A 27,913-nucleotide genomic window follows, 5' to 3' on the forward strand; every position below is an offset into this window, starting at 1 on the left:
GTGCTGTAAAGTTTTAGGGAGATTTATCTAAACAATCTGATTAATTAATGGCTGTGATATGTAGATTTGGACTCTAGCACTGAGTAAAAAGGTTTGTTGAGTTGATGAAACATCAGCAACCGCAACAAATAGTTTGTTAATGCGGAACTGCAAATGATTCCGTTGTGGTAACAAATAATTCGTTACTTATGATTTGTTGCTGTAACCAACAATTTTGTAGTGGAAACAAATGATATTGTTATGTTCGTCCAAATCATAAATCATAAATTCTAAATCATAAATTTTTGGTTGGTTGACTTTTGCACTGACTTTTGGAAATTTCAAAATCATCAAATTAAAAAAAAGTCAGGGCGCTATTGTAACAATATATTCTTGAGACCAAGTAGAACAAAAAAGTCTAGTACCATTTTTTCTTCCGACAAATAGTTAGCGATATATCGTGAGTTAAATATTGAAAAAGTTATCAAGTTTTCCTTAAATATTAGGCAAAAAAAAATATTAGGCAAATAAAAAAATGTTTCAGACAAAAGTTGTTTAAATTAATTGGTAGAAAAAGACGGTGTAATAAAAAATTGGGGTTTCCATTTAAGAAAAGTAATGATCAGTGAATATCTCGAAAGTGCTGCCATTTGTAAACAAAATAATATAATTGTTTTATGTCATACAACCTTGAAATCATACAACTTTTGTCCGAAATATTTTTACTGAAAATGCTTCGTTGAAGAATTATCGAGGTGCGTTTTTTAAAATGGGACACTCTGTATATAGGATGTCCGAGATCTTTTGGAGACAAAAAATCGTGAAGATTAATATCAGATAAAACTGAGAAGAAAAGTCAAGTACCATTTTGCAAAAATTGCAATAGTTATCAAGTTATTAATAATTGAAAATGACCACATCTAGAGGCCTTTTCAATTGATAAGTTGAAAATTTGCGTACTTATTTGCAAAATAGTAAAGAACTTTTTTGTTCAGAATGACCTAACCTACAAATATATAACGGCTGGGAGTGGCCATTCTCAATCATTAATAACTTAATAATTATTGCGATTTTTGCAAAATGGTACTTGACTTCTCTTCTCAGTTTGACCCCCATTAATCTCCACAATTTTTCGTTTTCAAAAGATCCCGGATACCCTGTATATAACGTAATAGCGTAATAGTATTACGCTATTACGACGTTGCTATTCTTTTTACTAGAAGTTGTACATCCAACGAACATGTATGATTTGTATACTTGTTAAAATTATAAATAACGAAAAATGATTTGTTGCGGTAGCTGTTTGATTTGTTCCCCGTACAATTATCAAACAGCAAACGTTCATTTGTTGACAACAGAAGTTTTTTTCTCAATGCGAATACATCTCAGTTACGCGGTACAGTAAAGTATGTTATTCGGTACAAATTTTCCAGAGGAATGAAAAAAGAATTTTCTTTGTAGAATCGAATATTTTTCTTTGGACAAATGTATCTTTCTCTCTACGAAAAATGATCTGCCGCTTTGCCGGATATTATATATTTTATCTTTACATAACCTGATATAAAGACTGAATCGCTGTCTTATATTTTTATACATGTCTAAATTTTTTACATGGAGTAAATACACGGAAGAAAAACGGTAATAAATAAATAACCATGTTTATAACAACTTGATCGATTGATGAAATTGATTATCAATCAGCGTGTAAGCAATCATACGAAGATAGTCGCAACAATCATTGCACGCAGTCGCGATTTACTCGATGATGCTTCTTTCGTCACTTTTAGGAAAATTTCAAATTCAGCGCCACGTTAATAATTAAACAACACACGCCCGGGTTTCCAGGTAATAATCGGATACCGGGAATTATCATCGCTACGCCGAACACACGATGACGTGATTTATTACGTTACGCGGACGTTATATTACGCATTTCGCAGGCGTTCGCAGTTCGAGCGTTGCGTAAACGTGGCCGATCGCGAACGGCGGAATCAAAGCGCCACCGATAAAGTCCACTGTCGCAGGTGTCGCGCGGCGCAGGTGGATGTTTGTTTGTCCTCGCGCCCGTGCATGCCATTACGCAATGAAAGCGCGGGGCCGGGCCGGCCGTTATTATCGAGGCAGTCGTTGCACCTTATCGTTTACGGCGCAAGCGCGCCGTGAACATATAACGGGTGGTCCGCACGTGCGCGTCGCCGTTGCTTCACGGTACGCCGCGCGCAATTTTCATCGGTGCCTTTTTACAACGCCCGTTACTTTTTTACAACCGGTTCAACGTGATGCCGTCCGAGCATCGGTCCGAGTATTGCGAACGATCGATCTTTTAACTTTTAAGCTGGTACGTTCGAAAAAATCGCACTAATGCTAACGTCGCTCTCACATACCGCTATCATGTTTCCATTAATTTCAGAAATTCTTTATCACGAAAAATACGTACGTTTCGAAATTGTTCGGAATACTTGTAGACACGGGAAAAGATGTTTTAACGCGGCGGTTGGTAAAAAATCATCTCATATAAAAAAAGAAAAAAATAAAATATATTTAAACAATGATGAAAACGCGTTTTACGAGCCGTGTAAATCTACAACTGAACCTGAATTATTTCATTTTGACAATTAATTCAAGCAAAATTGATCCAGATTAACAAAAACGAAAGTATAAGTAACTATTTATTGTATCATAAAACTATATTTTTTCAGAACCGTTTGATTTTTCAGACAGGTCCTGTGCTGGCGTGCCGGTTAAACAGCGTACGCACATCATCTTCCGAGAGTAGACAAGCTGGTATTTCGCACTTTGCGCGTTTGCACGCCGATTTACGTTTTAATTTACAATGCCATAATGTGCACGTTTCTCTTTTTCCCTTTTTTTTTAAGAACGTCGGTTGGCACATTATGTGCCCGCGGCTCATTCATTGGCATCAACTTTTTACTGCGAAAACAGCAACGCGAACGGTAAACCCGGCCTGTGAGACCGCTACAATTTTTTAAGCTCGTATCACACGTTTCCAGTGAAGGACAACAGGACCATCGCGACATTTGGCGAAGACATGCGAAATTTGGCGAAGGTTCTCCGAGTTTAGAGCGCCTCTCGCGGATATCGAGGAAGTTACTGATAAATAAGGCTTCAACGGTAGTCTGTGAGACCGATACAGCATTTTAAGGTTAAGCTCGATTCCTCTGTTTTCCCTTCTTTGGAGAGAAGACCGTCCGTCAGCGAATGACACGATTTCGCATCGAACTGCGTATCGTCGTCCGTCACACAAATAAGATAAGATCACGTCCGATAAATATCACGTGCACATTCGGACTCGCTTATGCCGAGATTTCAGCGCCATTAGTGTACATTACGGATTTACTGGCTGGTGCCAGTGTAAATTAACAAGCATCCCCTTCTTCCGCGGTTTGTGCAAATTCTAAAAACATTGCCGCAAAGAGATACAGGAAAACAGACAACCCGAGAAGAAAAACATTGCCCGTATCGAGTAATCGGCGACGCTACGGCTCCGATAAGGCGTTAATCTGTCATCTTTTCTTTATCTGATTTAATTTGTTTTCTTCGTTAAAGCGAATTTTTCTTTTTTCCAAATCCATGCGTCTCGACGAAATTTCTCGACGTAGAAAGTGGCGTAGAAATACGCGCGAACGCAAAAATTCAACGTCGGCTCGCAGAAGGGAGCTCCTCGGGGAAATCGAGGGAGCGGGGAGAGGGACAGGGGAATGAAACGTAATTTCCAGCGAGCGCTCGTAGTTACGCGTGCTCGCGAGAGAGTAGCCTCTAACCGCAATATTACACGACGGAGTTCCATCGATCTTTCTTCGATCTCACGATCCGTGAGAGATTCCTACCATTCGAACGCTTCTCGAGCTTCGCTTCAGGGCACTACCGGAGAGAAAATCGAAGGCGTCGCTTTATTATATCGTCGAGCGCGCCGCGAGTTGTAACACTCTCGGCGCGACGACTCTCGGGTTCGTTCGTTGTGAAATTCGAGACGTGCGAAATGCCGCGAGTGTCTTCCGCCTGGCCCGTACGGCCGCGAAAACACAAAGCCGAAAGGTAAATACGTCTTGACGGCGCACAGTGGGGCCAGATAACAATCTTTGGTTGAAAATTCTCTCGAGACCTGAATTTCCAACCGATCGTCGACACCAATGGATGAGGTTGATCCTGAATAAATTCCAAAGAGATCTGTCTTGCCAAAATTAAAAAAAACATTTTTTTTCTCGAATTACTAGCTCCAAAAGAGGAAAAATTATCGTTAAACGCGAAAAACTTGTGAAATACTCATTATTCGACACTTATTTCTATCTAATAGCGTATTCCGCGGATTGAAACTATGAAACCAATCAACAGACACCTCGAGATTTATCGATCTTGAACCAGAAACCTATTAACCCACAACTCATATGCCCAAAATACAAAAACATCAAATATAGACCCGTTGAACATAAAACCGAGGGATTTTAAGTCTTAAGCCCATCAACCTAGGAATCTATCAATCCGAGAGAACTTTTTAGCTCGTGGATGCATGAAGCCGTATATATTAAGAGCCCCAAATAATCCAAGAAAGGTGATTCTAAGAGGTGATTATAAGTTCTGGGGTCTCTTCTGGAGGCATTTAGTATCCATAGGCTCGAACCCATTGAGGTCGAACCCAAGACCCACTGTACTTTAAACGATAAACTTTTAAAACAAACCCTAAACCCATGAATCCTGAACCGATGAGTTTTTCAAAATTTCGGCTAGACAGATCTCTTTGGAATTTATTCAGGATCAACCTCATCCATTGGTGTCGATGATCGGTTGGAAATTCAGGTCTCTAGAGAATTTTCAACCAAAAGATGTCATCTGGCCCCACTGTGCGCGCCGGCGCGACGGCTCCGCCAAAATCCGCACCGGACGGTGCGCGTATCCGTCTGGTACGGTGGTTGTGAATGTAAATAGCGTGGATTTATCTTGTTTGGCCGAGCACGACGTGTAAAACTGCATGCGACTGCCGCTATTGAGCGACTCGATCCCATTGCCGATTACGCAGCCGGGCCTCTGTGTGTGGCTCGAGATTGAGCCGCTCACCGGAGATCTGAATTTTCAGCGCATCATGGCTGCGTTCTCGAAATAATGCCGGCCGGAGAGATGGACGTTATTTGTTAGTGAGTGTTCGTTATTGAGAAATGATGATAACGCGGTTATCAAATTTGGGAAATAACGGTTAACGGACTAAAAACTGTTGTTTTTGTAAAATTATATTTTACAAGGACAATAACGTTTAAAATCTCGATCACTGTTTAGGCTGAGTCTACAATAAGTGTAGAGTGAGCTCTAAGCTCTATAAGAAATCGACTGATCATAGTCGACATTTTTATCATATTCAATTGTTTGGCGGTAAATTTCTTAAGGCTTAAAGTCCAGTTTGGGACCGCTTAATTCAGTTGACCGATTGAGCGTTTCCGTTGGAACTGGTCAATGAACGACAATCGTCAGATAGATGCGATTGGTCTATTGTAATAAAGTAACCAACCGTTTAAATTAGCGGAATATTATACTAATGTGGCCTTAACTGTATTGTAGTAGATTGTTAGTTTTAACGAGTTATTTCAAAGTAATAGCAATAACCGTTTAGCTCATCCCTAGTGCTGACAGGATTAACAGTGCCGTTATTGAAACCAGCGTATCAATCGTTCCAAAATCGTCAGCAGTGTGGAAAACGGAATATATTTGCAGCGTCGCGCAGTGATCAGCAGAGTGATGTAAACTTATCTGAATATAAAGATTGAAAGCAAACTTGGAGTAATGGCCGACTTAACAGCAATTTTATTCGGTGCACAAAGTATCGCAAATTCTCTTCGGCATTTTGCCGAAAATAATTTTCAAAGTTCATCTCATCACCAGACGATGAAGAAAATATTTTCATATATTTCAAAAGTTTTATTTTCACTTCCATAAATTATCTAGTAATTTATGTATTTTACAAGTGACATCTTTTATACTTCTTGTTTATATATGTCTAACATAAGTTAACAATCAAGCTTTAATAAGCATTAATAAGCTTGGAATAATGTATGAAATTAGCTGGAAGTCAGCGATTCTCCTTAAAACTTATTTTCATGAAGAATGTAGTAAGTTTTATACTGTAACTATCATACTGAAAACTACCGACACAGCATACTTTATCTCAAGGACGGCCGACAAACATCATTCTGGAATACCGCAGTATCTTAGGAATATACAAATGTCCGCTGTTTTAGATCCTACAGATATCCTACGAATATCCTTTTTAGTAACTTTAGTTCCTTTTCAGAAACTTTTAGTTTGCAAAAATTATTACTAAAAGAGATATCCGTAGGATATCTGTGGGATCTAAAACAACGGACATTTATATATCCCCAGGAAATTATAGAACGTTCTTAGGATAACGTGTGTTGTGTGGGCTATGTTGAAGTGCGAAAACAGCAGAAAAGGTGGCCCTTGTAGGTATTACGGCCGCTCTCAATATCTCCGTTACTAAGTAGCGAATTCCAGTTATTACTTATGGAATTATTTGTTTAGTAGTTCGCCGTTAATGACGCTAATATATCGATACACAACAGCTGGCATTTTTTATAACGTATTTTTCGAAATACTTTTATTTTTCGAAAACTTTCGAGCATTTCGAAATGTTTTTCAAAGTACATTTTAACATTTAATTAGACATGTTTCCTCATTATTTTTAAACTTGAACGTATTGTCACACGGATATATGTTGTACACTTGAATATTTTGTTTGTTACTTGACATTTTATATGACGGTGTATCTTTCAAGTTATGCAAAGTCAAATGAAATAGCATGACATTTTGCTAATGTGGCCTTAAAAGTGCTGATAAATACCGTTTCTTTTTGTATCAAAGGAGATTTTTGTGCCAAAGTAATTATTCGATAAGTCGATTCTATTATAATCTACCACTGTCCACTAGTCCACTGTTGCAAAATTACGTTTGCACTGCACTACTGTCTTTCTGGCAGATTGTATTTTCTAACAAGTAAATCAATATTCACGTTAAAGATTCGCAGTTATATTCATTATTTTTTCCCTTCTAAGAGTTTAATTTGAATGAATATATAATTTTGTAACTAAACACTTTGTGTTTAACACTTATTTTAAACAAAATCAATTTTTTATATCAATTTTAGTGGGAGGCCACATTACCATCTCATTATCTCACCGACCTATTATGCTGCGTTACCGCATTTTTATAAATAACATCCCAAGTCATAAACATTACGTTAATCAAATAAAATAAAATTATTAAATAAAATTTGAGTCTATGATCGATTAAACAACACTGTGACCAATGTGATCATTCAGTTCTCATTTTAAAATATTGATTATTAACAAAGTTATTACAAAATGTGAATGAAGGACAATACTACCTTCTCCTTTACTGTCAGCACATTTCGAAACGCAGCCAAAGTCGCCTTTCGTATTCACAAACTCTCTCTACACACGTGAGATATTGACTGAAGGAAACTCTTCGCGAACGTCATAGACGTCGTTTCGATATTCCGATACATCCTGACAAAAAAATATCGTGTGCGCGTGTATCGCGTGATACACTTAATTAAGATAAAAAGTAACAAAGCTTAAAGTAATAAAGGTTATAAGGTAATAAAGCAAATAAAAAAGTTTAAAAAGTAATAACGTTTCAAGTAATTGCAACGAGGAAAATCCTTCCGCCGTAACATCAACGGCTGCGTCTCAGCGGAGAAAGCAATCTTGCAAGTGCTGCTAAGATTGGTGAATCTGACTGACTGAGGTGCGTTGCTCTTAATCTAAGAGCACACGCCAATCGGATTGATGAATTTTACAACAGCTGCAACAAAGCAGCTTTGTGCTGCCGCGAGTGCAGCCAAATAACACGAGAGAATATTCGTTGGCATAGAAAAAAAGGAAAAGCGGCTGCGCTTGGAAAAAACGAAATTGGCTTCTTTTTCCTCTCAGTGACGACATAAGCGACGACGCGCACGAGCGCTATCCGACCGGAGGTCGTTCGCGTTCCTCCGTGAGATCGTTAGAGGGTTAATTATGACCAACCTATTAGCGCACGAATAACGATAGATCTTAAGCCTCGTAGTAGCAAAAAATCGCGCGAGTATGCGCATACGCCTGTGCAGCCGCCGAGAGGGAGAGGAACGGGGCGAGAGGGAGAGGGGATCGTGCGTACGCAGGAATGTCGTAAAATATTAAGTAATAATCCGCGAAGAATGCCAGACGGGAGGGGTGAGAGGGGGGGGGGACCCGCCCAAGTGCCGACCTAGGGCGATAAAGTATCGCTCGAGCGGCGTCACGTCTCGCGCAGGATCGTTATTAAAGCGGCTACGGTAAACAGTCGAACGTGGGCAACGGCATTTGTCAACACACGAAGGGTCGCGGCTGCGTGAATGAGAGAAACAGAAGAACAGAAAGAGACGGAGTGCGTGTGTGAGAGAAAGAGAGAAAGGAAGAGAGAAATGGGAGAGGGAGTGAGAGAAGCTCAACTCGACGCGCGACGCGTCGCGCATGAATTAACAAGGTCCACTTAATTAAGTATCGCGCGCATTAGCGGCTGTTACGCACCGCTTCGTCGCTCAGGCCTCGCAGGCTTTTTGAGAGGCTCGCCTCTCTCGAGGCGGCTTCTAATTATTCACTTTCTCCGGCGCGGGTCTTTCGCGGCACGACGACCGGGACTTACGGGCTCGCGTCGCGGTCCATGTAATCGCTCGATGATACCTTTCACCGCGACGGAACGACAACAATTCGTTAATCGAGTGTCGCGAGAGAGAGAGAGAGAGAGAGAGAGCAGCGAGCAACCGAGACGGCAACTGAAACGTTATTTCGTCGAGTTATTTCTCGTTTTCGCGAGCAGCACGCGGCCTCCGCGCCGACTCGCGGAGTATAACGGCAATGAGAAAGTATTCGTTAATGCTACAGGCTTGACTGACGTGAAGGTCTAAAGTGAGATACGACGATGAAATAAAAATACACTGCGTGGACGTCATTGGCACAACGGATGAAGGTGTTCATAGATGTTGTTGCATTCAGATGATGTTGCATAAGGTCCAGCAGTTAATTCTTTCCGATTTTCGACAATTTTGTCTTTATTTAAACATCAATAGAACAAAATTAATGAAATATTCTCCGTTGTTATCGACGACCTTACGCTATTCATTGGACAGTTGCCGAATCCCATCACGATGGAAACTTGGTGGCTTTGAGGCTATCAAGAGGCATGGCGCGATGTCTCGCGCCAAGTTCAGCGTAACGAAGTGCGCTCGAACAGCGCGAGGCAGACCGTATATACCTATATTTACGCGAAACTGCGAGTTGTAACGACGTGAGGTATTTATATCTCAGCAATGGCTGTATCAATCCAAGTTTTTTAGTCCCAATCGAGTCGGCCTTAAAAAATAGGAAAAAAAGTGCTTTTATGATTTTTGTGTACGTTGTCTCTAAATGGAGATATTTTAAGATAAAGTTCGAATCACGGAAATGTTCGATTCAGTAAGAAAATAAGATAAGAAACGCTAAACGCACAAGAGTGGGGAAATGTGCATCTCGCTTTTCCGACACCAGAGGTGTTGCGAGCACACTGAAGAAGCAGACAGCAGCGAGTGCGAGTGAACAAACGAGAGAGAGAGAGAGAGAGAGAGAGAGTGATATGCAGAAAGAGAAGAATATACCAAGTCTGTAAATATGAAACCGGAATTTGGCCCTAGCTGTCAATATAGTTACCGTCAAACCGCGTCATTGGCGCCATTTCCATTTGTTGACATCTGACAAAGATTTTCAATTCATTACAATACAAGTTTCATACAACAGCATAGTTTGTAATAGCGTTGGACATGTCGAATTTTGTGCCTGGAAACTACGAAGTGCGGGCAGCATTGATTTTCTGTTACCATTTGAAGAAAACTGCTGCAGAATCGCATCGAATGCTTATCGAAGCTTACGGTGAGCATGCTCTTGGTAAATCACAGTGCTTTGAGTGGTTTAAAAAATTCAAACGTGGCGATTTTTACGTGAGAAACGAAGAACGTGGAAGACCACCGAAAAAGTTTGAAGACAGCGAATTGCAAGTATTGTTGGATGAGGATGACGCTCAAACGCAACAACAACTCACGGATCAATTAAATGTGACACGAGAAGCCGTCTCCATACGTTTGAAAGCCATGGGAAAGATCCAGAAGATGGGAAAATGGGTTCCACATGAACTGAATGAAAGACAGCAGGAAAACCGAAAAACCACTTGCGAAATGCTGCTCGCCAGATACAAAAGAAAGTCATTTCTCCATCGAATTGTGACTGGCGATGAAAAGTGGATATATTTTGAGAATCCTAAGCGTAAAAGATCATGGGTGACTGCAGGCGAACCATCGACATTGACTGCAAGGCCAAATCGCTATGGACGGAAGATAATGCTCTGTGTTTGGTGAGATCAGAAGGGTGTGATCTATTATGAACTGCTAAAACCTGGCGAAACCGTTAATACTGAACGCTACCGACAACAAATGATCGATTTGAATCAAGCTTTGCGTGAAAAACGACCAGAATATCAAAAAAGGCAACACAAAGTGATTTTGCTTCATGATAATGCACCATCACACACAGCAAAATTGGTCAAGGAAACGATTGAGGCGTTTAGTTGGGAAATACTTTCGCATGCGGCTTACTCACCAGACTTGGCTCCGTCCGATAACTACTTATTTGCATCGATGGGACACGCACTTGCTGAGCAGCGCTTCACTTCTTCCGAAAATGTACGAAAATGGCTCGATGACTGGTTTGCCTCAAAAGAGCAACAGTTTTTTTGGCGTGGCATCCACAAATTGTCAGACAGGTGGGAAAAATGTATAGCTAGCGATGGGGAATACTTCGAATAAAATATTTTTTATCATTTTCATACAATAAACCTATATTTTCTATACAAAAATTCCTATTTCATATTTACATACCTGGTATTAGACTGCAGGAGGAGAAAATGTACGAGGAGAGAGAGAGAGAGAGAGAGAGAGAGAAAGAGAGGGGGGAGGTGGGAAAGGAGAAGGAAAGGGAGGGAATAACAAGCGGTTTTTCAAACTATCTCCAAATAATTATCTAACATTTCAATTGACTAGGGTCTACCTATGGTTTCTTGCGTTTAGGATTTTCATGTATAATCCATTTTTCGTTACCAGTTACGATTTTGTGCAGAAAATCTTTTTTTGCTGTCTGGCGAACAAAGTAACGCATTTGAACAATCGACAATTTTTGTTGTCAATTGTTAGATTCCTTTCTTTCTGTATCTTTCCCATACGATGTAAACGATCGCAAATAGCTTTCTGGCTTACTCCAGCTTTCCGCATATTCTGGTTGTATTTGTGTTGTATTTTTATTCAGTAGATTTTGCAACTTCTCGTTGCAACTTCAAACTTTTTTGGTTAACCAGGCATGATTGATCGTGAAAATCAAAATCACCACTTCGAAAACGTTCAAACCAGTTTCGGCATGTACGATCGGTCACAGCATTTTCACCACAAGCAGCACGAATCATTTTGGCTGCTTCCGAAGTGTTTTTGTTCAAATGAAATACGAAATGCATCGCGTATCGAATATGTTCTTTGTTGATAGCCATCGCGAACACTACTGATTACTTGAGGTTATGTGCATCAAACGCCAAACCATATATCATTTCGAAGAGTTAAATGTCAACACTTTAAAACCGCAAAAGAGCGGGAAAATATTTCAATTTCAAAATTTGCTCTGAGCTACGTAAATTTCATCAGAAAGAATTAACTACTAGACCCAATATATTTCTAGATGTTGATATTTATAGATGCTGTCATATATTTATAAATGTCATTCCATTTAGATGTTGTTATATATTTATAGACGCTGTGTATACATTTCTAAGTGGCTGATTTAATCCTTGTAGCGATAAAATTTATGGTCAGTAGAAATCGGTGATTGATAAGTACAGTCTGTTTGATAAGAAGCGTGGCCGGCAGAACTCGATAATTTATTGTAAGGACAATTTATTGTAAGGACTTGAAACAAAATGCAGACATGTTACTTGATTAGAACTGTGATGCTTTCTTATTAATGACTCGTCCAGGCACCTTCATCGTCAATAATTGCTTGGCATCTCCGAGGCGTACTTTCAACTAATTTTACGGCGTATTCTTGAGGTAAAGGTCTCCAGATCAATTTAATTTGTCGAACCAACTCTTTGACTTTCCAAATTTTCCTTCTCTGAAGCGTAAACTTCATCCAGAACCAAACGTTATCGATGGGATTTGCATCCGGTGACTGTAACGGCCAATCCAGTAATTCAACGTCATTTTGTTCTTTCCATGCGGTACAAAAACTACTTTGACATTTAAGATCATTGTCCTCTTATAATATTCATTTTCTATTTTTCCTTATGAACCACGCTTGGGCCACCGACGGTAATAGAGCTTTCTCATAAATTTGGATCATTTTGGCAGCGTTCAAGTTGTCTATGAAGATATATAAAGTGCCAAATCCGTGCTTTGAGAAACAGAACCAAATCCGGTCTACTAGACGAGACTATCAGTGGGGATACATCAGGTATTCGACAAATGGAAACATTTGCCGAAAAACGAAGTTTCGCCGGGAAAAATTACATTCATTATGGACCATCCCGAATAACGATCCATATTTTCTTGCGCCCGATGACTCTTTTCTCGAGCAGTAGAGGTCTCTTCACCGTGCTTCGATATTTCATATTATGAGCACGTAGTTGCCTTCTTACTGTCACATGATGCATTTAGAGCATTTTTCTTCAACGCTGCTTGCCCGCGTAGAATCAGCCTGTCCCGTTCATCCGTCCCGTTTTCTGTGCAGGACCATGTTTTAGTAAGCCATCGATGTTTTTCACCTCTAAGTAGCGATTCACCCACTTATTTACAAATGCTTCCGACTTTCTCGCATATACTTCGCAGCCTGGCGCGACACTTTCGGTCCTTTCGGACGGAGAAACACGCGATTTCGAATCGCGATGCGTATTCTATGTGGTACTCATGACGAAACGTGTCATTTTCTCACGAAGGTCAAACAACAATTGAAGCTTTCACTGCAAAGTATCTTGAACGAAATGCCCAGCACCTGTTGGAATTTTCAGTCCAACGATTTCCACGAAAAAGTTTTGTCGGATACGCTCTTATCAAACAGACCCCATAAAATATCAGAAACGAAAGAAATACAGCACGACAATGTGCAATATGAAATATTAACGTGATATTGATGAACACAACGCAAAGCTTGGGCATTTCTACAAGTAATTTGACACATGGTATGTGCATTCGTGAACACAACCATACTTTTTGTGCGATTGAAAATGGAGTGTAGTGAAAAGCATTTTCGATATTTACCGCTTTATCGACTCGAAGAAAACAGCTACTGAAGCCCACCGGATTCATCTCAGAAACTTATTCTGATTTTTCTCCATCAGTTAAAACATGCGAGTAAGTACTAGTATCGCCGATTTCGATTTGAAAGACAAAGAACGTTCAACCAAAACAGTTTGAAGATGCCGAATTGCAGGCATTATTGGATGAAAACTCAGCTCAGACGAAACATATTTTGAAAAAAATATTAAAATTTAACGTCTTCCAAAAATAAACGTGTTTCAAAATAAACGCAAAAGATCCCTTAAAACTAACCGGAACGCCTAATAATAAATACATTGTATTACTCATACAGCGCATACAGAGATGGCTATCGGGAAGACGGTTATTCAGTCCCCTGAAAGGAGACTAAAGAAGCGCGAAAAAAGCCGGGCGCTTCCGTCAAACGGTCGAAACGCACGTCGTAATCCCGTGAAAGCACTCTAATTCGCGACAGTTTGAAAAATCGCGGCAAAAATCAAGCGGTCGACCTGTCATAGAACATCACTAGCGAGATTATCGCGGACGCGAGTGGTATCGAGGCCAAAGACGGTCACCGCGCGAGAATGAGAGAGAGAGAGAGAGAGAGAGAGAGAGAGAGAGAGAGAGAGAGAGAGAGAGAGAGAGAGAGAGAGAGAGAGAGAGAGAGAGAGAGAGAGAGAGAGAGAGAGAGAGAGAGAGAGAGAGAGAGAGAGAGAGAGAGAGAGAGAGAGAGAGAGAGAGAGAGAGCCCACTTTCTATCGGCGCGACCAGCGCAGGCGGTAGCGTGAGAGCGCTTCCGCTCGGTACATGTCGATAATTGGCGATCGCTCAAATCTCGAATCTGTAATCAAGAGCGACGGCGATATCTGGTTGCCGAATGAAGCCACTTTTGCAAACGAGATCGACTCACGCGACTGTGTAATACGCACATGCGCGTCCGCTATGTGCAGAAAACCATTCGGTTGGTATGACTGAATTTCAGTGACGACAACCGAAATTTCTCGTTCCTCAGGAGTCAATTAAAAATTCGCTTGCAACTCAAGAGAAATTCCATTGGGAGGTCTTTGTTGGCTCAAAAATATGTTCGGTCACCTGAACCGAATGTTAAGTAACTAATGTTAAGGGTGCAAGTTTCGTTCCTCGCATGGATAAACTTCATTTCGTTCATCGCATGGATAAGCGTCATTCGACTTCTTCGCACGAATCTTTTCGGTCGGGGTAAGGTAAAAGTATCAATTGCCGGACATGTATACGGGAACTTATCATTATCAATCTGAAATATTTTCTCTAGAATAATATTAATACTTCATCGAGATATGTCAATATTAGAAAATATTTATTTAAATATTTAGCGATGAATCGTTTTAAATATTGTAAAAATTAGTATCTAACGAAAAAGGAAAATTAGGTACGTGATTAGGTACGGGACATGCTTTGACGATGTTCTTAACATTCTCTTAAGAATGTTTGACATATTTGTTGAGACATTTCTTACTCACTTTGTTGTTTTTATATCATGAACATTACGGTACTCTACCCGATAATGATAAAATATAATTATAAGAATGCATTTAGTTAATAGAAAAAAGTTGTTTGTAGCTAAATTTTATGAGTCTAACTACTGATACAGTAATTTAATGAATGCCTACCAGATATTTAGTTACCGATGCAACTCTCTTTGATGATACATATCCTCGCGAGTATTAATAATTAGGGATAACTGATGTTATAAGATTAATTTCATAAGTATTTTATAAATAAGGCTACTTAATAGTTTCGTCAACATTAATTTAAAAAATAAGTAGATATTCCAGTGCTTTAAAAGTGTACGTTTTGATCATCTTTCATCACAATTTTTGTAACCTCTATTATACAGGGTGTCTCAGACCACCCGTATACCCCTTTTAAAATGAAATTAAAATTGGTTTTTAGCAATGATCGCGAAAATTTTTATGAATCGAGTACATTCTTTCCAATGGCGATTTCTTTTACTTCCGATACTGATCGGAAATTGGTTATGAAGCTAGAAGAAAATAACCATCGAGGAAGAGAAAGAAACAAACAGAAAAGAAGAAATTTTAAATTAGAAGAAAAAAGAGATTTAATAAAAAAGTAAAAGAGACAAAAGAAATCGAGAAACTTGACTAAACAGTCCATAATTTAAAATAAAGCATATAATTGTTATTTTACACAAGATATATAGTTTATAAAATGTTTGTAAACAAAATAATGGTTAACATAGGACGGTATCAAATAGTCAATAGAAAAAAAGCTCAATAAAAATAAAGATTTTATTTGCATAATAATTATGTCCGGATATTAGATGGACAGAGTTTAGCAATTAAGATAATTGTTAATATTGGTGCATCCATGCTCTGTAAAACTTTAATTATTTTTTAACTAATTTTAAAACTTTTCATATCTTTTATTTCCTGACAATAAATTTTGATATTTCAGCTTTTAATTAATTGCCTATTTCTATCATTCAATTTAACGTGTCTTTATAAAATTAAGCAACCGTAGCATTGTGCCATTAAATATCCGGCTGTTGCAACATTTACCTTAACTGAGATTTCATTTCATTTTACATACATTACGATATAGTTTCCACGCCTTTTGTGAGAGCAGAATACTCCGCCGTGATAACTATATTTTCATGAGGAAAAGTATTAGTTCCTTCAGTCGAAAGCAGTTATTGACGCGAATGGTTCTTCGGTTCGCAAGAGAGAATTTTCTCTTACCGCAACCGAATCTCATGTAACAGAAAATATCCAGTTGTCACTAGAGGATATTTTTCCACGTATAATTACGGCCGATATTCCGCGGCGTTACGCTTAACCTCGCGGAACCTCGCGAGCGCGGCGCGGTCTCTTTCCTCGGCGCCGTCGCGGTCGCATCCTCGACGGGATAACTACCCAAGCGCATTTCGCGACCCGACGTCCTCGCTTGACATTTCCTCCGTAATATCACAAATCTCAGGGCGGACAGTTTTTTCCCTTAATTAGCGGGCGGTCGGCTAACGAGCGCTTCACGATTCCGAAAGGTTACGGTGTATACCCAACAACACGCCGCAAGATGCTCGTATCCGCCGTGTACGCGCATCACGACATTATGTATTGTTATTATCGTCTCAGGTGGACCCACCCGACTTCCTCGTGTGACAGTCGCGCGTTTTCCATTAACGGTACGCGCCCCGTTTCCCGGGCGGGGGCCGACGCGTCAATCATAATCGCGCAGCGGGCCGTTCGACGGGGAAAATTGCAACGGTAAATCGAGGGAAACCGATGTTTACCGTAACTCTCCCATTAAAAGACCATCGATCCTTCTCACCGGCAACTCGTTCGCGCGAGCCCGCCTACAGTGAACATCAAAACGATGAAAAAGGTGGATATCGAGCCAAAAATAAAAGTTCGAATTTCACAACTTCATCTACTAGAATGTATTGTAAATAATTCTAATATATGATCCGAATGACCAGAAAGTATCAAGTAATGAATAATATAGATACTGTGAGCGTCTAAAGTCTCGAGTTTCTGTGACAAGTAAAATGTAAATTAAGCGTAAGTCACCTATTTGTGTTCGCTGTATTTTATATAAATAATTATCGATCCTTGTCTATCTTATAGTATATAATTCTATGGTTCTTCAAGAACATTTTTATCATATCTGTTGCCAGATTTTGTTATATTTTACGCATTTTTCTCTACGATGAATTAGAATAGACGAAATCGTAACTCAACTCATACATGTTTATTGAATAATTAAAAAAAATGTCCATATTTGCCTAAGATCTACTAAATAGGATTTTCAAAAATCATTCATACAGTAAAAAACCGTAGATTTCAGCTGCGATCTCGTGCGATCTTTTCTCTTATACTATACATCGTATAGTGGATAGAAACCTATTATGTACAATTGTACATGAATGAAAATTCGGTTCGGAGACAGAATTTCGCCCAGAAATTATTTGTAATGAAAATTTCAGTAAAATTTCTGTTTATATTTCCATAATATTTTACAGAAATATTTTTTTTATTGAATTTTAAATATTCCTGTTTGGTTTCAAGTCAGCGTCACATAGATAAGAAACAAGACATCAATTTTTTTCAATCTGTTGCAACAGATTGAAAAAGAATCGCAAAATTTCGAATAGTCCTTTCGTTTAATCCAGTTCTATTCATACACACGTAATCAAAGGATTTGCGAAGAACCTCTATGCTGTATTGTTATCCTTGGCTGTTTTCACGAACTTCGTTTTACAAAATCCACTAGTCTCGCAATTTTCTCTTGTGTTTTCACACAGACTGTTTAATCTTAAAATTTTCAAAAATATGCAACAAATATTTTATTAATTGAATTTATGCAAGAAGATTTGATATAACTTGCCCAAGGCTAACTTTGGTCTTTACCTTCACGTGGTGCTAGCTGTTGAAACCGAATAGGAACACTATATATTTATATATATTCGTTACAATAGTATTATTATCAAAATGGTATACAAAAATATTAGAAATAAAATATTTTATGAAAATTAATTTCAATAAAACTTATTCCTTATGTTCGGAAACAAGATTTTGTTTCCGAACAGAATTTTAGTCGATGTCCACAGAATTTGAAGTTTCGATCCACTGTGCGCGGCCGTGTTCGCCGAGAGTCCCGCGCTCGTCGATCGATCGATCGGCCGAGCAACAACCGCGGGAACGACGAAGCGCGATCCTAGAGGGCCGCATCCGCGGAAAATCCGATTCTCCACAGCGCGGCGCGGGTCAACACCGCGTGTCGGCCTGGGGAAAAGAAGAAAGAAATACGCCGCGCATTCGTACTGAGAGTGTTAACGACCGTATATTTCATATCGGAGAAAGTTTAGAAAGGAACAACATCGCGCGCGCGCGCGCGCGCGCCACGTCATAAATGTTAAATAAAGCCGGGTCTCTCCGACGAAATGAACTTCGCGCGAACGTTCCCCGTGTGAAGTCACGTTCACGCGGAGGCGAATAGCGAGCTCGCGAGATCGCGGAAAATCGTATCGCGAACCTCTCTTCGCGCGGGAAGGATGCGAACGACGAATAGCGCGCGCCGGCTTATCCTCGCTTTCTCGATAATGAGAAAATTGCGCGCGTGCACGCGGCGCACACGCGCCACGATTCGCCGATCGATAGCGGATATCGCGTAGCCGATAACGCGTAGCCGCGAGCGTCGAAACGGAAGTGATCGATGATGAGCCCCGGCTGCGCCGCGCCCGCGCACTTCCAATCCAGGCGATCCATCCCTCCCAGTTTTTCGCCTTCATCGTGCGATTCGATGTAGGGGGAAAATATCGACGTAATAGAGTTTACGTCAAAACCATTTTTCTCTTTACAATATTTTCGTAATCAGCTCAGCTGGATGAGACCGGTATTGTGATGTAAATTACTAAATAGTAAACAATAGAAAACGAAATATAATGGCAAAATATTAAAGTAATTGTGAAGTAAAAAGCCAAACATGTACATTTTTCAAACAAATATATAGTAATTCCGCTTATATTTTTCTTTTCATTGTGTAATCCAATATAAGGAAAGAAAATATTGTATAATTGAAATTAGGCTAAAATAATATTTCTCTTTACAATATTTTCGTACAGCTGGATGAGAACGATATTTTAATGCGAATTACTATAAAAATAGTCGAACAACAAGAAAAATGAAACATAATAGCTAAATATTAAAGTAATCGTGAGGTAAAAAGCCAAACGCATATATTTGTAAACAAATATATAATAATTCCGCTTATATTTTTCTTTTCGTCATGTAATCCAATAAGGAGAAAATATTGCAACAGAAATTATGTCAAAACCATATTTGTCTTTACAATATTTTCGTACATTTGGATGAGACTGGTATGATAATGTGAGTTACTATAAAAATAGCTACCAATAAAAAGAACGAAACATAATATGAACGAAAAATATTAAAATAATCGTCGTAAAGTAATAACATAAAGTAAAAAGCCAAACGGGTATAACATTTTTCAACAAATACATAGTAATTCCATTTATATCTTTCTACGGTCCAAGATGACGAAAATTTAATAATTTCTCTTAATTTACAATATTTTCTCTCCGTACGGGTCGATGATGTGCTGTCGGAAAAATATCCCGGTCGGGTGACAAAATTTTACTCACTTTTGTCCGGTTCAGCGGGTTCGAGAAATCCCATCCGGGTGCGACGAAGAGGTATCCGCATTTGGATATCTTCCTGGTAGCCTGAAACAAGAACAGAGTTCGATACCTTGAATCATCGTTCCCCGCGTCTTACTTTAACGATGGATCTCGTTTAGCGATGATAATTCGCGGTGAATTTTCTCCTCGTGAAAACGCGCGAAGGCGTTAAGGCGTTCTCGTTCGAAAAGAAAAGACGTTACGGCGAATTACGATCCGGCAGAGTGAGAGTCTCTCGATCAATTTTCAACGAACATCGCGTTTAGGAAATCTCAACACGAGACTCGCGATTCCTCCGGGTTATATTTAACAGCTCTAAAGTTAGAAAGTCGCGAGAGAGAAGAAATGATTAAATTTCTCCGGTGGGGAAAAGAAATTCGTTTCGAGAGTCAACCGAGCGGGCCGCTGGATCCGCTGCAAAAGAAGACGATCGGTGCGATAATGCAAGCGTGAGATAATGTCCGAGGGGAGATACACTCTGTGCCGTAATCTGTCAAAATAAAAGCAATCCTAGAAGCGGGGGAGAGGAACAGGCGCGTTACAGGCTGACAGACAGGGGAATCCGACGCGCGTTATTATGACACGGACTCGATTTCACGGAGAGCGGAGCGGTACCGATTTGTCGGTCCGCCATAAAAAGGCCCACCATTCTTCCTACACCGTGGCACAAGTAAGCGCGGGTCGAACAACGAGAATAAGAAGCAGCTCCGCCACGCACGTATCGTGTCTACAAAATAAACCTCCGCCGAACGGAGCGGGAGCTAATCAAACTTTCGACATTTCGATGCGTCCATCCGGCGGCGGCGGCGGCGGACCCTTCACGAAAGGTCTGTTATTACGTTCCAAGGAAGGGGCGAGGGGTATCACGAGGGTGCTCGAGGTGGAGAAAAGTGAGAGGAAAAAGCAGCGAGGCGTGCGTCGGAGGAGAATGGAAACGAAACGAGACGAAACGAAAGAGAGAAAGAGAGAGGAAGAAAAACACACAGAGAGAGAGAGAGAGAGAGAGAGAGAGAGAGAGAGAGAGGAGAGGAGGCGGCGGTCATTCACGTGGAAACGAGAGTCACGTGTGAGTGGGAAGCTATCTGCGGGGAATCTCGAAGCATCAGGCATTCATCAAGTGCATCGGGCATTCCTCGGTCACCAAACAGACGCCGCGCTTCCTCCATTCCCCGATCCGTATCCGTATTCTGCCCGTTTCCACTCCTCTCTCTCTCTCTCTCTCTCTCTCTCTCTTTCTTTTATTCTCTTCCCTCTACATCCGCGCCGGAGCGCGCGCGCGCGCGATTACGAAAATAAGAGAATTACGTCCCGTAATAGCGCGCCGCTAAATCTCCCGTGCATTTCTCGAGTGCTTCCCGCCTCAATTCAGCCGAGGCGAGCGCGCGGCGGCGCATCGACGGTTTCATTATGGGAGATTTATTTCGATGGCAGTTGAAGGCTTCGGAAGCCCCTTCGCCAGCCCGCACTCGCGGTCATCGGGCTTGATATCGCGGGCTGATATTCCGGCACGATCGTCGCAGAGGCACAGAATTTCGCACGCAAGTCGAAAGCAAACGCAAGTGAGGTGTTCAATTTGCGTTCGTAGTCGGGTGGGAGCCTTTCGGCTTTCAATGGCGCTTGTGAATATCGATACTCGATTCAGGTGACCGAATATATTTCTGGGACAGCAGAAACCTCCTAACTAGGGATGCAACGATAAATCGCTAATATCGAAATATTGAATATTTATCGATATTTTTTTTATCTGCAATAAGATCGATATATCGATATGAATTTTCGTGATATTTCGTATTCTTCAGTCTACAACTCTGGGGGCCTATTACGGTTCTGCGACCGAGATGAAAATTACAAAAGTGAATTCACTAGAATATACCATGGTATATTATGTAATTGGTCGATGTCTAGTATATTCGCTTACTTTTATCATTTTCACCTCGATCGTTGAACCGTAATAGATCTCCTGCTTCATATATGCGGTGATCTCCGGCAAACGACTGCGGTTTATTATATATTTTCTAATAAGAATATGACAATAAGATATTATATGAAAATAAAAATTTTTAAAAGACGTTTTTTAATTTTTCATGTATATTCTTTATATGCACACGCCTATATGTATACATTTTTTTATATAGATATCGATATAAATATCGATATTTTTCAAAATTATCAATATTATCATTATTGATGGTTCTAAATGACTAAATAATATTGTTATCGATATTTTGAGAAATCGTTGCATCCCTACTCCTAACGGAATTCTTTCTGCGTCACAAGCGAATGTTCCGTCGATTTGTGAGGAACACGAAAGGTTTTGCTTGTCGCAAGTTGCCAGATGCGAGATGACTGTTTCCGGGACATTTTCTAGGCGATGATTGAAAAATAGGTTGTTAGAGAATTTTAGTTAAGTTTGAGAGATGGAGGGTAGGAGACAGCTAAGAGATGGCGCACTCGCAACAAACAAATGCGCGAATTAAATACTAACAGACAAAAGTTCGGATATAAACCGTGCGATTGTATTTTTTATCACGATAATAGTTTAGTTGACATCAATTTTCTGAGGTGGCACGTCGAAAACTTCGACTCTATAAATCGCGGTGACCGCGCTCTCAAGTTTCTCTCTGGTACCAATTAGAAATATGAATGATTATGATTATGATTTTGTTGAAATGTTGATTTTCCGGGACAGAAAACTTAAATTCCCGGACACGCGATTCAACCGAATAGTTTTCTACGTGATGCGCACTCGTCGTCCGAGTCGACTCGAAGCGCCGCAGCCACGGACGAGAAAAGTCCGAGAAAATCATTTATTCGTGGCAAACAATGGCGGTAGCAGATACGAGGAGAGATTGAAAAGTTTCCGACCTAATCAAGAAAGAGCAAGATCTCAGTGAAATTTTAATATTTCGCAGTGAAAGAAATACAAAGAGCTGTGTTTCATGTTATTCTAGCGATTCATTGTTTCTGACAGCCTTTCAAAGTTATAGTTTGTCAACAATAGAGAAATTGGAGTATTGCGCCGTGATGACATTCCTTCATTTAAAAAGGAAGACTCCTACGGAAATTGTGTTCAGTATATGGAGATTAGAATTAGATTCAGTGTATGGAGATGCTGCTCCTTCATTTATTTATCAACCGTGAAAACTTGAGCTGCCGAGTTCAAGCATGGCAGAACGAGTATTTTCGACGAGGAACGCTCTGGACGACCAAAAACCGCAACAACGGATGAAATGAGCAATTATGTTCACTAAATCATGATGGACAATCGTCGGCTAACTTTAAAAGAGACGGCGGAGGCTGCTGGTATCTCATACGGGCGCACAACATTTTACACGAGAAATTAGGTATGAGAAAGCTGAGCGCGGTTGGATGCCGCGTTTGCTCATAGTTGATCGAAAACGACATCGGTCGGACACTTCACGATCATGTCTTGAGTATTTCAAGCGCGATGAAAAGGACTTTTTACGACATTTTATTATTGTCGACATCACTACACTCCGGAGACAAAAGAACAGTCAAAGCAATGGACTGCAAAGGACGAACCGACTCCGAAGAAAGCGAAAGCAGTTCTGTCGGCTGACAAGGTGATGGCCACAGTTTTCCCATGGGATTCCCATGGGATAATTTTTGTGCATTATTTGTAAAAAGGGGAAACAATCACCGGAAAATATTACGCTAGGTTATTACAACACTTGGATATGGAAATCAAGAATAAACGTCCGCATTTGGCCAAAAAGAAAATCCTCTTCCGCCAGGACAATGCACCGGCCCACAAATCAGCAGTTGCAATGGCGAAATTGTACGAACTGAAGTACGAATTAATTAATTAATTCCACGTCCACCGTACTCTTCAGATTTGGCCCCGTGCCAATTTTTTCCTGTTTCCAAATTTGAGAAAATGGCTATCTGAGAAAGAATTGTCCTCAGATGCTGAAATGATAAATGCCGTTAATTTTTATTTTGGTACTATTTATTTTGGTTTTAGACAAAAGTTATTATACCGAGGGAATGTGTGACAGGTCTAGAAAAACGCTAGGCTAAGTGTATTGAGTTGAAGGGAGACTTTGCTGAGAATTAAATTTCATTTAGCTCGAAAGGAAATGTTTTTTTCTTTGTCAGGTCGGAAACTTTTCAATATACTCTCGTAATGTCACATAGATAACGGCCGTCGAGCGGAGGAACCGCGTGGTAGAACTTGGCAGAAAGCTCGATCTCGCAAACAAGTAATACGTCATTTCGTCCATTTCCTCGGCCGAGCAGGACTCGCGATCTCCTGCTATCGCGTGGCAACCTCGAAACGAGGCAAGATCGTCCCTCCTTCTCTCTTGCGGCTGCTGCGAGCAAGAACGAGAATTCTCACTCGGCTTTATGGAGAGATAAAAGCGGGCCGCTGTCCTTCTCCTTCGAAGGAGACAACGGAGAAGAGAGAGAGAGAGAGAGTGAGAGAGAGAGAGAGAGAGGCGTGCGAAGCGGCTTTCCGCACGTCTTTGCTTCGGGAAAATTATGGCGCTTCCTTGTACGGGCAAAACGAAAGAGCCTCCGACAAAAACGCCGTCCGACGCCTAAACCCACGACGGAGCGAGCGAATAAGCGAACCCGGGCTTCATTGTGCGCGAGATAAACGCACCGCCGCGCGATGGCAGGAGAATAATTCGCGCGCGCGCGCGCGATTCGATAACCCGACAACACGCGCAAAAGTTCCGCGGTCGGAGTCGGCGCCGATCGGTATTCCACACACAGTCGCGTAATACATTATTCTCACGTCGAATAATCACACCGTCGCAGCCACCGCAGCGGGAGCGGGAGCCACGCTTAGAAAGTCCGTGAAAGGAACGAGGGGACGGACGCGCGCGCGTGCGCGGTCCGCTCGATCCGCCGCCGCCGCCGCCGCCGCCGCCGTTGCGATTTCCGCCGCTGCGGAGGATGTCGCGCGCGGAGACACTTTCCACGCTATTTCATACACAAGAATGTCAAACGCCGGATTCACGGTCCAGTTATCCCGGCGGCCGTGATCGCAGTTACTCGGTCGCCGAGGAAAACGCAACGCTGAAAAGCGCTAATCGAGAGTCTCGCCCGTTGCTCGATGCTCAGTGTCCAGAAAGACAGATAAACAGAGAGAGAGAGAGAGAGAGAGAGAGAGAGGAAGAGGGGAGGTAATTATATAGAAATATCTGTATCACCGTGCACGTTCGTATGAGTAGCCGCGTTCTCGCGATTGAAATTCCATTTTTTCTGTCAGCTGAACGAACTTCCCCTCTCTCCCTCCCTCTGACTCTCTCTCTCTCTCTCTCTCTCTCTCTCTCTCTGCCTTTCTCGACGAGCGTGATTGCGCGCCCCGTTTAACCGCTTTCCGTCCGGGCCCGTATGATTTCCGGCCGGGTCCGTCGCGCGCTCACAATTAACTTCCGGCGTGCTGATTGTCACGTAGAGTCCGGCAGCAACGCGAGCCTACCGGACCATAAATCACGCGCCGCCATTGCGGCATATCGCCGGTTGCTCGAACGTATCGGCGAGTGTCATCGCGCCGAGCAATGCGGCTGATACGTTGCCGTTCGCCGCCGCTGCCCTCGCGGCTAAAAATCTGTGCGCAAGGCGTTTTCCTCTCGCTCTCTTCAGCCTCGCCGAGACGTCGACGACGAGTCGAGTTACATCGGACGAGTTTTGTACGCTCGGAGCATCCTCCGGAGGAAATTTCCTCCACTTTTGGCCCTCGCTCTTGCTCGTTTTGCGACGCAGCCACCGAAATATTAGGTGGACAAATGAATAATCCAAACTTCTTTAAGCGGCTAAGAAATTAAGTTTCAAATAATCAAATCTTCCCGCTCTTCTACGCTTGTATGTAGTGTTGACATATAGCTATTAAAAATTACATTTAGTATGGCGGAGGGCTCAACATAACCTCAAAAATTATTCAGCTCAGTACAGTAAAAAATGGCAACAGATAAGGTGCATATCCGATATTGCATTTACGAATTCCAACAAGGAAAAAATGTTTCAAGAACGTGCGGCGAATCGATTTCTTGCTTTCTCAGTGAAGGTGTGTTACCGTATGATGTATGCATTTTGATTTAGACAGTTTAAAAGCGGCGATTTCAGTCTGAGTGACAAAGAACGTCCTAGAGACCCTCGGAAAAAGGTGGCAATAATTTGGAGCAAATGCTCGCTGAGAATTCAGCACAAACGCAAAACGAGCTTGCAAAGCAGTTAGGAATAACACAACAAATTATTTCAAACACTTACACGAGATGAGGAAGATTCAGAAAGAAAGAAAATAGGTTCCGCATGAAGTCAAGAAAAATCCAAGCCAAGAAAAATCAACGAGTGGCAGTGTGTCTTTCTCTTTTCAATAAGCAGCGTAGAAAGTCTTCCTTGTGGAAAATTGTAAAACGGACAATGAGAAGTGGATACTCTATGACAATCCGAAACGCAGAAAGTCATGGGTAAATCCCGGCGAACCATCAACATCGGTCGCAAAGCCAAAACACTTCGGAAAGAAGATTCTGCTCTACATTTGGTGGGATATGAAGGGCGTGATTTATTATGAGCTTAAAACCGAATGAAACGATTACTGCGGACTGCTACCAACACCAATTAATCCGTTTGGATCAAGAATTAGAACGAAAAGTGCCCGTATAGTGGCAAAAGAGAACGTCCTGTGAAATTGTTGCATGATGACGCTAGGCCACACATTGCTTCTACGACAAAAGACATCATAATGAGTCTTGCACTACTGGGACGTCTTGCAAATTCCAGTGTATTCACCAAACCACATCGCTCCTACCGATTACCACTTGTTCCGATCGATGCGACACGCCTTGTCCGATACGCACTTGAAATCAGTGGATGAGATCCGAAAATGGCTTGACAACTTTGTCGTGTCCAAAGGCACAACATTTTTCCGACATGGAATTCATCAGCTGCCTGAAAGATGGCTTAACCCTTTCATTGCTGAATTAACTTCTCTTGAGAAAATTATTAGAATATCTAGTAGTCCTACGTTTTTTGGATCGCTGATTACGAATCTAAAGTCAGATTTGCCAAATTAAAAATGGCGGACTCAATATGGCGATCATGATGTACAAAATTAATGAAAATTCCAATTATTATTAAATAATGACCAGGTCGTAATAAGAATATATGATTCTAGACGATGGAACTCGATCGTGCTGAAGAAAACTTATCTGGGAAAATGTTCAATATTGCATATTTATGTTTACTAGAGATTAAACATTCATTTTTGAGTAAAATAATATTGAGAGTATGGATAAGATGGAGATATAGAATGAAAAAACTAGGAAAAGAGAACTAAAAAATGCAAAAAAATAAAATTTCGGCCGTTTTTGTAAAAATATTTGTTTATAAAAAAAATCTAACCTGCAAAAAATACTGAAAAAATATATGGTTTTTGTACAATATCAGAAAAATATTTGGTGAAAATTTCAGACCTCTACATTCGATACTTTCCGAGGAATCGATTTTTCCCTAAGAAAAACATTTTTTTCAACTTTGATTTGTTATAAATAATCACAAATGAATAATTGGGTATAAAAATCTATTGGAGTATGTTGAACAACTATTCAGTTATCTGGAAAACTCAAATCCCCGATTAGTTCTTCAAAATTATGTGATTTACAAGGCAAAATCGAATCAAGAAAAGGTGGAAAGTATGTATATACTTCCCACTAACAGTGAAAGGGTTAAAGTTACAGAAGACAACGGCGAATACTTTGATTGACAAATTCGTTTCACTTTCATTTAAAATAAACTTTGAATTTAGCTGAAAATTTAGATTATTCATTTGTACACCTAATAATTTGCCGGCGATTCGAGATGTCGGATTACGTTGAAGGAGCGGAGGCGCCGCTCTTCGAGCGGCATTTTCGATTTTCTTCTTCGTTCTCTTTAGCCTCCGATAGAGTGACCGATGTAATTACGCTCTCAAAGAGAGCGGATGTTCTCCGGACAGCATTCCTCATCTTCTTCTTCTTCTTCTCCTTCTTTTTCTTCGCCTTCTTTCACGGGTTGCCCCCGGGAGACCGATAGAGTCACCGAGATAATTTGACAATTCGCGGCGTTAGAGATCAGCCTGAAGTAAGAAGCGGAGACGCTCTGCGGGTGAGAATTCCGTTCGGCGAGCGGCCGCTCGCGTTCGTCCCGACCGCCAACGTCGTATCATCAATTTCAAGCTTTCGATACGGACGTTTCAATCGCATCGCGATTCACCGCGCTAATTCGCGCTGCAGCGCGGCGGCGCGCTTTCGATGGTTCTCGCGCGATTTCTTCCCCGGCGGAGCGGCGGCAACCTACCTCTACCTACCTACCTACCTGTTGACCGATACCGTAACGGTGCTTCC

General features: G+C 41.1%; 1 protein-coding gene across 3 annotated transcripts in view; it reads right to left on the reverse strand.

Annotated features, from left to right (window-relative positions):
- The window catches only part of osp (myosin phosphatase Rho interacting protein outspread), a 495,008-nt gene that overhangs the window by 367,177 nt on the left and 99,918 nt on the right, over nt 1-27,913 (reverse strand). For all 3 annotated transcript variants that reach the window (XM_025308057.1, XM_025308055.1, XM_025308056.1), the window contains exon 2: nt 19,524-19,604. In XM_025308057.1, the coding sequence (XP_025163842.1) occupies nt 19,524-19,604 (81 nt within the window). The remainder of the gene's footprint in view (nt 1-19,523; nt 19,605-27,913) is intronic.

This window comes from Harpegnathos saltator, unplaced genomic scaffold, assembly GCF_003227715.2.
Source record: "Harpegnathos saltator strain DR-91 unplaced genomic scaffold, Hsal_v8.6 scaffold138, whole genome shotgun sequence".
NCBI lineage: Eukaryota > Metazoa > Arthropoda > Insecta > Hymenoptera > Formicidae > Harpegnathos > Harpegnathos saltator.